Source organism: Gopherus evgoodei, chromosome 4, assembly GCF_007399415.2.
Source record: "Gopherus evgoodei ecotype Sinaloan lineage chromosome 4, rGopEvg1_v1.p, whole genome shotgun sequence".
Lineage (NCBI taxonomy): Eukaryota > Metazoa > Chordata > Testudines > Testudinidae > Gopherus > Gopherus evgoodei.
In genome coordinates this window covers 120,208,343-120,220,407 of record NC_044325.1, presented here as the reverse complement: position 1 = coordinate 120,220,407, position 12,065 = coordinate 120,208,343, and the positions used below count along the sequence as shown (strand labels likewise).

The following is a 12,065-nucleotide window of genomic DNA, read 5'->3' as shown; positions in this document are numbered from 1 at the left end:
GTCCAGTGACTTAAGCACAAGTCCCTCCTTCCTGACTGTCTGTGGAAGAGGGAATTTTAGGCCTCCTGATGAGCAGAGAACCATGACAAGCACTCCTGGCACCAGCAGACAGAATGTAGCTGTCACCTTTCCATCAGCCAGAGAGCTGGGAAAAGTGGGAAAGATGATGGAGCATGGAGATCCCCTGTGAAAGGCAGCAGAGCAATTGCCCTCTCTAAGGACACACGGAGGCCAAATCCTAGAGAAACGAGCCAAATCCTGCCAAAACATCCATCAGCTGGAAGGGGGGCGTAATTCTTCTTCCCCACAGAAAGGAGACCTCAGCAATGACTGATAAATCAGAGTCCAGTTGGCAGTTTATAGCACAGTAGTTTAGCAAAGTACCGAGCAATCAGTGAACTCTATTGTTGGACTTTGACGAAGACATGAGGCAGGTTTTGATCAGGACTTTCCCTAGGAGACCATCTGCATGTCGTGCAGCGTGGCAGGAGAGGAAGGTCTGGAATGCCCCCTGGATTTCCCACCAGGCTAAAACCCATGCTAAGGCTTGGAAGCCATGTGCTCCTGAAGTTTCCAACCCAGTCCTAGCTACCTTGGGTATTTAGATGGCTCCTGTTATGGTAGTACTCGAGAAATGTTGTACCTTTAAGGTATTTATCCTCACAACACTAGCTCCAGGTGCTTGGAGCAATGCAGGGACTGCACGCCAGATGGGTGGGGAGAGATGTACTAGGCAGAGATTCTACCCCCACTATGCATTAGCCAGTGGAGTTAACTGGGCGTGGAGGAAGGGGTAATGCTGCACCCCATAAAGGAGTGATCCAAATGACTCTTCCTGGTGAAACAGGGGAGCCTTGGGAGGAAGTCTCTCTCTTTATGGCCAGATGCCCCTGGCGTGGTGCCTACCCTTTGGCCCTTACCATGGGCTGCAGCAAATAGCACGGTGTGCAGACTCCAGTGCGGGTCAGCTGGAGGAGGGGAATATAGCCTGGCGGTCTGACTAAGAAGGCCTGTTATTCCTGAGATCTGTGGGGCTGTCTGGAGTTGCGTGCATATGACTGGAGAAGTAATAGGGGTAAAATAAGAGCTGTAGGGGCTCTTGATGGTACTAGCCCTATATAAATCATCAGAGGTGGTTGGAAAAAAGGTAAGTATATTTCATAGGAAAATATTGAAAGAAACCATTTTTTAATTTCACTTAAATTGTTTAATAATTTTTTGGGGAGCGGAACCCAGCTTCTCTGTTTATTCCTTTTTTTCCCTGTCTTCCCCATGCTTCCCCTCTCCCCCAGTGGTGAAAAGGGGTAAATTATTGTTGAGGGGAAGGGAAGGAGAGGAGTCAAAGTGGGATTTTTTTTCTCCCCACCAAAACAAAAGCTTGCAACTATTTTAATTGAAAAGAAAAAATTGTCGACCAAAATTACATTTTGTTATAGTTGGGGGGAAAATTTTTTTTCTTCATTGGAAAAAAAACTTTTTTTTTTTTTTTTGGGAGGGGTGTGGAAGTGGGTGAGGTCTATAAATAGTCACAAGCATATTCCCCCATATCTAGTGTGCATCACTTACAATGTCAAGTGCAAACCAGCGCTCTCCAGATGGTCCAGAACAGCATCCAGGCCCTCTCTGGGCTGCATGACAGAAAGTCAAACCCAGGCCTTGTAATCCAGCAACAGCCACAGCTGCAATTGAGCAGGCTCTGAGTAAAGAGCCACAGTGCTCAGACCCTCTCTCTGCTAATGCTAGTGCTCTATCTCCCCCTTCCTGCATTAAAGGAAATCGAGGTCTGGGGCTGGAGCTCCCTAACATGTAGGTCTCATATACAGAGTTTTGGTTTAGTTCAGTGTTCAGACTGAGGTCCGGGTTTGGATTCCAACCACCCAGAAAGTTTTGGGGTGGCTGACTCCAGGGTTTGGTTTGAGCCCATCCCTACGTTGGTCACATATAGAATGCCATGTGTCCCTGAAATAAGGAAGCCAATCCCTGTGTCTGGTAAAGCCCCTTGCATGCTGGACATCTGAAGAAAGTGCCAGCCAGCTGAGCTGTGAAACTGACAATAGGCTGGGACAGATACCTCCACCACCAGGTCTGTCAGGGGCTGACACTCTGCCTTTCCTCTCAGGTAGGATTCCAGTGTTGCCTTCCTTTCCCCTTCTCCACACAGTCTTTGAACCTGCACCTCACATGCAGGCAGGCCAGGGAGAGTCTGTGGCTGAGGAGAGGGAGAAATGGTTTTTGCTAAACCTTCCAAGCACATCTTCCTGATGCTCACCAAGACCCTTCCCTGTGCATGCCCTGTGGCAGAAGCCCTGGTTTTTCACTATGATCATCTGTCACAGGGCAGAATTTAGATCCAGCGACTGACTGATTGGAAATGCTCTTGTGTGAGAGATCAAATACCTCTCTCTTCTCTGTGTGCTTCTCCTCTCCTGATTACTTTTGTTTGTGCATTTCAGGCAGTCTCTCTAGCTGAGAGTAGAAGAACTGGACATGGACAATAATATAGCTGAATACCACGTCAGTGGTGAGTACCTCTAAACAAGCACTAAGGCACATTGTTTGGGATTGATTTGAGCTGTAATTGTCCCAGCCGGAGAACAGAGAACAGTTGCCTTTCTGGGTGTCAGATGGGACTGGTACAGTGACCAGTTCTGAGAGCTCCGTGTGGAAGTACTCTTAACACAACGTACACACCTGTAGAACTCACTTTTGCAGGGCATTACTCAGGCTGCTAGATTGGAAAACTTTGCAAAATGGGATTATTTCCGCCCCCACAAAAAAAACCCATTAAAGTGAAGTTAAGGCTGTAGGTGCGTACCAGTGGTTTGGAGTGTTAGTTTTAATAAACTCTCCAATGTGTAGTAAGCCAAGAATTGGAGAATTAAGGGTTTACTCCTGTCATATCCTCACAACAGAGGGGTGTTGAGAATAACTCATTGATACTTTGAAGTGCTCTAAGTATGGGGGCCATGTACAGAATAAAACTTGCAATACTTCTTAGATTGTAGTTGGGGCATGGACTGTCTTTGTTCTGTGTCTGTACCATACCTATCACAATGGCATCTTGGTCCAGGATTAAGGTTCCCAAGTGCCACACAAGAAATAATAAATCATGATATACCCACTAGGATAAAAATCAAAAGGGCACTCCATCTTCATCTAATCCATCTATCGATCCATCTAGTTTTGTATTGCAGTAGAATCTAGGGACCCCAGACTGGGATCAGGGTTTCATTGAGCTTGGGACTGTACAAGCAGAACAAAAAGATGGTCCCTGGACTGTCCCAATGAGTTTACAATCTAAGTACAAATTAAGAGACAAAGGGAAGTACAAGATAATAATGAGACAGTACTTGTCAACGTGAAGAGGAGTGACCACCACATACCTCCTGCTTCACAGCCCAAGCAGATCACCAGCCATGATCAGGAACAACTCCCCTTCTCTCTCCACTCTATCACAATTAGATCTATTTTATAGGTATTATGGCTTCCTCTGACACATTCCTCACTGACCATTGTCAGAGACAGGATGTGGATATAGGTTCCGCTCAAATATGATATTCACACAAAGTCTTGGTTGTATATTTTTTAGACTGTTCAATAGATTATGTCAATGGACCAGAATGTTTCCTAAGAAAAGGGTCTGCTGTTAGAGAAAAGGCCAGCCTTCTATTTTCACTGCTTGAGGCACGGATCTCATGGTGGCATTGCGTGACAAGGATTTAATTTCTTGTTGCATGTTGAATGATGGATGTAGATTTAATCATTTTGTGTGATGGATGCTGGCACAATGCAGCAACAATTGTGAAATGTGCCTGCAGATTCCTGCATTCTCTTAGGTTGACAGTGAAGAATGCAGTTTTTTCTCTGTATAGCCAGATAAGCATTGGAAGCTTTGTCCCAAATTCATTTGGCATCACTAACCCATTGGGAACTGGCCTTGTAGAAAGGACAATGTATTTCATACACCCAGAGTGTATGTTCTGTACACTTTATATACGTATAAAATCATCTATTGAGGTAAATTGTCATAGTTCCATTGACTTTGATGGAGCTCTGACACTTTGTATTAGCTGAGGATCTGGCTTACTTTGTGTATAGGCATGGGAGCTGAAATATATGAAAGCGACTACGCACAAATTAGTTCATAAGTGAGTGAAATGATGATTGCGATTTGCATCACAGCTCTGTGGTGGGAAACAATTACACAGGAGTTGCCATTTTACAGGAGCAGATGAAGAATGATCCATCTGGTCTGGTGTCCTGTTTCTGACAGTGGCCAATGCCACATGCTTCAGAAGAAGATGGAACTCAGTTCCCCTTTTTTCCCCATAATGCGGGGATGGGCATTCCTTCCTGGCCCTGGCTGGTGATCAGTCTATGCTCTGAAGCATGAGGATTGAGAGCCCTTGGCTAGTGTAACTTCAGATACCCTTGTGATTCATTTAACGATGATACCTAATCCTCTTTATGAGTTTATCTGCGACACATTAGTTCTCATCCTCATCACTGTGAGATTGGTTTAAGTTCTGAAGCATGAAGTTTAATATCTCTGCCCCTGGGCCCCACTCCTGACAATAACTCTCCTCTCTTCTAGTCATAAGGAGTCCGCACGGGTGGGAAATAGGCATCTATATAACTGGCGCACTTGTTCTGCTGGGAATAGCTGCACTAAACCTCTGGAAACTATGGAAGTCTGGGAATTATCCAACTCCGTCTCCATTTCCCAACTACAACTACCGATACCTGGAACAAAAGTACGGGACTGCGTATTCGGACATCAAACACAAGGTAAAAGTCCTTCCTGTTAAGTGCGATCAGGTCACTAAACATTCCCACTAGCCATCAAGCTCTTATAAAGACAGATCAATATGGAGAAGGAACCAGCTCAAACCTTTGATTTCCTCAGCAAGGTCTCAAACAGAGGAAGAAACGTCAAGCATTATTTTGAGGGTAATTTAAATTTCAGCAATACATGTTTTGGGGAAAAACAAATAAACCTTGATCAAAAGCCTGGCTAAATACATTGGGCCAGATCCTCTGCTGGTATAAGCTGGCATGTCTCCACTCACCTCAGCTGTGGATCTGGCCCATTGGGTCTGAAGTCTAGCATTCTAATGTTACCAGCAGCGAGGAGGCAGAGGTGGACTTCGATCTTCGCTGCATGTCAGTAGGACATCAGCCTTCTGAAGAATATACTGACATGGTTGCACAGTCCCATCCTGGTCACCAGCAGTCTTTGGTATTGTTTTCCATAGACAAAGAAAGAGCATATGCTTTGGATCTGGCTCCTACTTTAGAGTTTACTTAGCTCATGATGCAATTGTTGCCTTGTAAACAGGGAGTGTCCTCAGGTTATGGAAATAGAAGCTCGGTCAGACAGGCTGCTGTCAGGAGGATGGGGGAATTCACAGAAGAAACTCTAAATCCACCAGAGTAGATATTAACACCAACAAAGAAAGGAAAAATCAAGGCTGGGTTATTGCTTGTGAGTCTGAGTGGGATGGGGAGTTGAAGACTGGAAGCCACAGTTCTAGTCACCTTATTACAAAGAGGACACTGTAGAAATGGAAGAGGCGCAAGAGAGCTGAGAGCAAACAGAATGATACAGAGGCTTTAACTTAAGGCTTGATCTAAAGGTCACTGAAGTCAAGGAGCGTCTATCCCTCAACTTCAATGAGCTTTGGATCAGGTCTTGAAGTGAGAGAAGAAACAGAAGGCACTAGACATGGGGTGTTTGTAAACTAACGGAGAAGATATGCATCAGCCGAAACAAACAAGGGCATGGGAAGGCAAGAGAAATGACAGGATTGTCCAGTGGCATGGGGCAAGAAGATGTGGAGCTGATCCAGCTCCACTGAAGTAAATGGAAAGATGCCCACTGACTTCAATGGGAGTTGGATCAGGGCCTCTGAGTTAAACAGGCGTTCTTCAGAACATGGAACTCCAACCCCAATGAAGTCAATAGAAAACAGCATAAACCACAGCAGAAAAATGCAAGAAGGAAATTAGGAAGGTGATGAAGAAATTTGAAGAGCTAATAGCCATAGATAAAAAAAAACAACGAACCACACAATGTTCTTTACATCTATTAGAAGCAGGAAACCTGCAAGAGAATTGGTGGGATGGCTGGACCACGAGGGGGGTACAATGAACAGTTACATGGCAGAGCAACAAAATGATTGCTTTGCCTCAGCCTTTCATACAGACAAGGTTGGGAAGGTACTTGTCCTAGACCTGAGCTAAAGGAACATATGACCTGGTAGGTCCGTTCCAGTCCTTAAATCCAGTCCCCTGAGATTGCAGGCAACCCTATCATCTAATCCTGATAAGGAACTTATCAAATTTTATCATAAAACCACGTAGGTTGTTTGTCCCTACTATTCCTATTGGGAGGCTTCCCCGGGACCTCACGATAGTTAGAAACCTTCTACTTTCCAGCCTGTGTTTATTCATGGCCAGTTTATACCTATATGTTCTTGTGCCAATATCAGCCTTTAGTGTAAATAACTCTTCTCTCTACTTGCTGTTTACCCTCTGGTGGCATTCATATCCCTTCTCAGCCACACTCTTTTTAGTCTTCTCTCCTTAAGATAGGCTCTCCATTCCCGTGATCATCCTAGTAGCTTTTCTCTGCACCTGTTCCAGTGTGAATTCATCTTTCTTGAACCTGGGTGATCAGAACTGTACACGCTGTTTCAGATGAGAATCTCTCTTCGTTACTTATAGGTCATAATACTACTGACAACATTTTCAGTAGTACCTGCCTGACTTAAGAGCCAAAGTCTGATTGAAAGTCAATGGGATTTAGGCTTCTAATGCTTAAATCACTTTGAAAATGGAACTTAGGCTCCGAAGATACTTAGGCACTTAAGGAAATTTTACCCCATATCTTATTTATGAGCTAAATGCTACTGGGTAACATGATCAGACACTTGAGCACGTATAGTTCACCCAGTAGGGGGCAGTGGTACATGTTATGTATAAGAGGTGGTCAAAAAACCAGAAGGGGAATGGATTTGTGGGGAAATTGCAATTTTTGTCTTTGTTTTTTTGAAATTAGTTTTCATTTTTTGTCTCTTTCATTTTTTTCTTCCAAAATGGAAAATTTTCAAAAATTTTGTTTTGAATATTTATGTTTACAAATAACTAAGGTGTCACTTAGTTGACTCGTGTCACTAGCTGACTGATGAAAAGTTACCCTGCAGTAAAACGAGAAAGGGAGAAATAAGCGATGGGAAGGGGCTTTCATATCGTATACAGCATATGATCTAGTGCGTTATCTAGTCTCTCTTAAATGACCTAAGCACTTGTCCTGGGAGACTGTGCCACAGCCTAATGCTGTAGATCTTCTTGTTAAGGAATTACCTTCATATCCCATGGCAGTTACATATTTAGACCCCTTAGCACTTAAGAACCCCATATGCTACATTTCACATGTAGTAAGAAGTAGTTCAGAGGAGAAGAGGTTAGTCCAACCTGAGTGGCTCTTCTATCCTTTCCTGTGTCTGCAGAGAGGGGGAGCCTCAAACTTCCGAAAGGCAACGGAAAGGACGTCCCCTGTCTGCAAGCCGAGCCTGAAGATGGATGACACCTTTGAGAACATCAATGAGCTGGGTACCTTAGAGTTAATGAGCAAAGACCTAGATCTGGGTCCATTTGGGCCACTGAAGAAATCCGTGTCCACTGACTCCCTCAGCTCCATCTCCTCCATCGGGAATAACTTTGGCCAAGACTTCACTGTAGGCCAGGTGGAAGTCAATATGGAATATGATGTGTTCTCCAACACGCTGCACGTCACGCTGCTGCAAGGAAAGGACCTCCTGGAGAAGGAGGACATCAATTTTGAGTCTTGCTTTGTGCGCATCAGCTTGCTCCCAGATGAACAAATCATTGGCATTTCCAGGGTAAGTGTCTGTCACCTTCTCTTGCAGCATGTTTGGAGAGGTGTGTGTGTGTTAGTTAAGTGAAATGCGTATGGGACTAATCATTGTTCATGTTATACAGACCTCTGAGGATCTTGATCTCAACCTCTTTGTTGCGAATTGGCTGAGCAGTCAGGGGTCAAATTTGAGGGTGTATCTCCCGCTACTCTTCTTCCCTGATAGAAGGGTGATAGGGCAGCAAGAGTCAGTAGGGGCAGGCTGGAGGGATGATTTATGAGGAGTGGGCCACAGAGGCAGGGCGTTTCAAAGCCCTGGGAGAAGTATGGTAGCTGGAAGCAGTTGGCAGAGTGATTATTGCGACCCACTGCAACTTAGACCTCCTAGTGCTTGGAATGGCTACAACATTACCTCTAAGCTCATGGTACCAGATAGCTAGGTGTTGGTATGGCAGAGTGCTCATGCAGCCCTACAGCTGGGGAGAAGGGTGGTGTGAGGTAGGCAGCGATGATGACATAATGCAATATTATTTCATTTTTCAAAGAATTGGGGTAGGTTCTCAACGCATGGCCACTCCTACCATAAAACCTGTGGGCAAAGGAGTTCGCAAATGCAGAACCACACTCTTGTCCCAGTCCTAACTGCCCATGATGGAACCTGAATGAATCTAGTTTGAATGAAGAGTATGAAGAAATATACATTTTGAGCTGGAGAAGGAGCAGCTTTATCCAGCTGGGAAGGGGGTTGAAGTTATTCACTGGTGACCTTCGCTGGTCATGCACTGTAGAAAGACTCTTTATTTCAAAACTTTCCAGTAGGGGCAAGTGTGCACCATGTGGGACATTCTGCGTCTCCTCTGCTAGAGCAGATATGGATGTACATTTAGTAGCACATTATACAATATAGGAGACACCAAATACCTGCTGTTCAAGGGTCACCCCACATTTTTCAGTATATCCTTGGGCACAGCTAACTCATCACGTTTATGTTTCCATGGCCCTCTGAACATGAACAACCTTGGAGGTCATGTCTCCATGACATCAGAAACCAGAGGTGCTAGAACTAATGGTGCTGCAGCTGTGCTTGTGAACTGGGTGTGCTTGACTCAAGGGAACAATCCCCAAGGCTCCTGTGCCTATAATAAATTACACAGCCTCTGCTGCTGTCCCAGCCATCTCTCCACCACATACAGTTCCACCACCCAAACAAGCAGAGGCAGAAATGTCCCTTGTAAATCCAGACTCTGATGCTGAAATTGACAGCCACAGCTTCTAGGTCTCCTGCCTGCTAGTGAAAAATCAACATTCATTTCTGCTATAGCTTGGCAGCTTCTAGAGTTGGGTGAGTGCCCCTGAGCGGCAACTCTCCAAAGCTAGACTGCACTCCTCTGTGAACTGAGAGTACAATCGGTTTGTTCTGAGGATCCCTTTTATCTAGCAAATGCTGGGCACACGCTGCATGGTTCCTCTAGCATGGGCTTCCTTCCTTCCTTCCTATTTAGATACAGGCAAGCACTAGGCATTGATCAGTTCCTGGGGAACTTGTACTAGTGTTTTCCAGACCCCTGCTCAGATGTGGAGCCTGTCCTTCCAAGCGTGAGGTGGATCTGTTTACTCCAGGCCTATCGTGGGCTGTTGTAGACAATTCATGATTCATGTCACACTTTTTTATGAGGCATGAGACTGTGTTCATAAGAAAAATGTGTTATCACTGTTGAGAGAGGAAGGATGGTCCTGTGGCTTGAGGTGCTGACCTGGAACAAAGAAAATCTATGTTCGGTTCCTGATTCCACCACAGACTTGTGGTGTGACACTGGGCAAGTGTCTTAATCCTTTTGCCTACTTCCCTATCAGTAACATAGGGTTAATAGTGCGTCCTTTGTCCATCCTGTCTATTTAGACTATACACTCATCAGGGTAGGGACTGTCTCTTACTGTGTGTGTTCGCAGTGCCCAGCACAGCAGGGCTCTGGTCCCAGCTGGGCCTCTAAATGTTACCATAATCTACACAATAGTCATCATCTTTAGGAAACAACCCTGTGTTGTCGGCTGAGAGGGCCAAGATCCCGTAATAGGAATGAGGGATGGTTCCCTGTGATTCCCTGTCAGCTGAACATGATAAAGTGGCTGTTAACTGACAGCAGAGGGAGGCAAGCTTTCCAGGACTTTCATTCAAAAGCCTGCCAAAGGCAAGAGCTCTTCCTATGCAGACAGGATCACGTGCTGTGGATGCTCCTGGGCTGAGCTGACCGGTCCAGCTCTTGCTATCTCCAGCATGCGTTTGAAGGTGTCTGTGCCAGCGGATTTCAGTTCCAGTTCTGAAATGCTGAGCAGCTGCAGGAAGATGAGCGCCTATTGCCAGGTGCCCCCAATTAGCATTTTCCTGGCTGTGTGTTCTTGCCAGGCCAGTCACAGCTTGGGGCGCTTATGCAGTGTGGGCGGGGTTTCAGGCTGTGGGAATGCAGCCCAGCTACATACATGGGCCATGTTCAGCCCTGGCATTAGCAGGCAAAACACTATTTGAGTCAGTGGCATCACACTGGCTTCTGCCAGGAGAGAATTTGGCCTCCTGGCTGCAAAGGCAGTGTCAGCAGAATTGTGTGAGGGGAGTCGATGGATGGGCACTACTCTTCAGTCCAAGTGGCTTGTTCTGTTCCATTCCCCGCTTCGTAGCTGACTCAGCACCTGAGCCGATGCCCACTGAAGTCAATGGAAAGACTCCCATTGATTTTGCTTGGATAAGGACCCCAATATACTCCAGTGAGCTGGGAGGTAGATGCAGCACCATGCAGTGCACCTGGTATGTCTGCTGTGAGCTGCTGGTTGGGATCCAGTGGTATATTATCCTCCCCACTGCTCAGCACTAGCCCTTCCATTTCTCCCCAGCTGCATCGGTTGGGAGTAATGGGTTAATCCCAAAAGAAATCTCCACTGGGGCATGGGAAGCTCTGGGCAGACCCAGTTATAATTCAGAAGCTTCTTCCTTGAAGTTGCTTTTGATACCATCTGTCAATTTACTAACTGTAGTGGGAGCGATTAAGTCTGTTCTATGAGATGGAAAGGACTGGGAAGAGAGTTTTGTTTCAGTTGCTTCCCTAGCCAATGAGCTGCAGGCGTGCCCGTCTAGCCCTTGGGAAGCGCGTCTGTGAGCAGTATGCAAAGGACCTGGGAGGTGCTGTCTCCTGGCGAAGGAAATAGAGGGGAAAAACTGGACTCCTGAGTGCCATTCCCAGCTCTGCTAATGACTTACTCTCTAGCCTTAGGCAAAGCACATATCTGCCCTTAACTCACGTTCATCTTACAACAGGGGTAGTGATACAGACCCACCTCCCAGGAGCACTGTACTAACTCATGCCTGTAAAGCAGGAGAGAGCCTTGTCTGGACATCTCAAGCATCCTGGATTTTGCAGGACATTCCACTCTGGCTGAATCAGGCTACTTGTTTCACTGCATCGGAAGGGCAGGCAAGGGGAGAAGGGACAGACTTCCACCAAATGTGCTGTAGCCTATGGGAAAATGCTTTGAGGAGGAGACCATGGCCTCAGATCTCGTCTCTACTGGCTGCTGTTTATATTTTCATGTACTTCATAGCCCTTATTACTGACCAAGCCCTTGTATCCCACCCTTAGGAGCCTGCCTGTGCTCTCCAGCTGGCTCGGAGGGAAAACTGATTGTGACAGGAGCACTCCAGCCTCCAAATACTGTGAGACTGAGTTGCTCCTCAGCACATGCAGCTGCTCTGATTTGCTGCCCTTTCCAGGAATAGGGCAGGGCCGTGAATCGGGTGCAGAATTCCCCAAAGGAAGTCTATAAGCATATAGTCTGTGGGGCAAACCTATTGCGTTGGCTGGTCTGCTTTGGGTCATACCTCTGCTCGCTGCTGGTTATATTTTTATGCCTGGAATGGCGGGGGAGACGGCTAATGGTGGGGAGGAAGGCGAGAGAAAGGAAGAATATTAAATGGAGACAGTGGGAGACATGTCGGATCAGAAAAGAAATATAAGGGGGGTGATTAGGTTGGGACCCAGCATGTGCTTAACCTGAGGCATATGAGTCTTGCTGTTGAAAGTCAGTGGAATTGCTCACGTGCTTAAAGTTAACCATCTACCTAAGTGTTTTGCTGTATTGCGGGCATTTGAGAGGGGAAAAGCTGAACTGAAACATGAACAAATGATGCCAAATGATG

At 46.0% G+C, this 12,065-nt stretch overlaps 1 protein-coding gene across 2 annotated transcripts in view; it reads left to right on the top strand.

The window, feature by feature from the left end:
- SYT12 (synaptotagmin 12) overlaps positions 1–12,065 on the top strand; it is a 68,937-nt gene that overhangs the window by 16,363 nt on the left and 40,509 nt on the right. For both annotated transcript variants that reach the window (XM_030560745.1, XM_030560744.1), the window contains 3 exons: positions 2,454–2,521; positions 4,595–4,788; positions 7,512–7,904. In XM_030560745.1, the coding sequence (XP_030416605.1) occupies positions 2,488–2,521; positions 4,595–4,788; positions 7,512–7,904 (621 nt within the window). In that variant the 5' untranslated portion in view covers positions 2,454–2,487. The remainder of the gene's footprint in view (positions 1–2,453; positions 2,522–4,594; positions 4,789–7,511; positions 7,905–12,065) is intronic.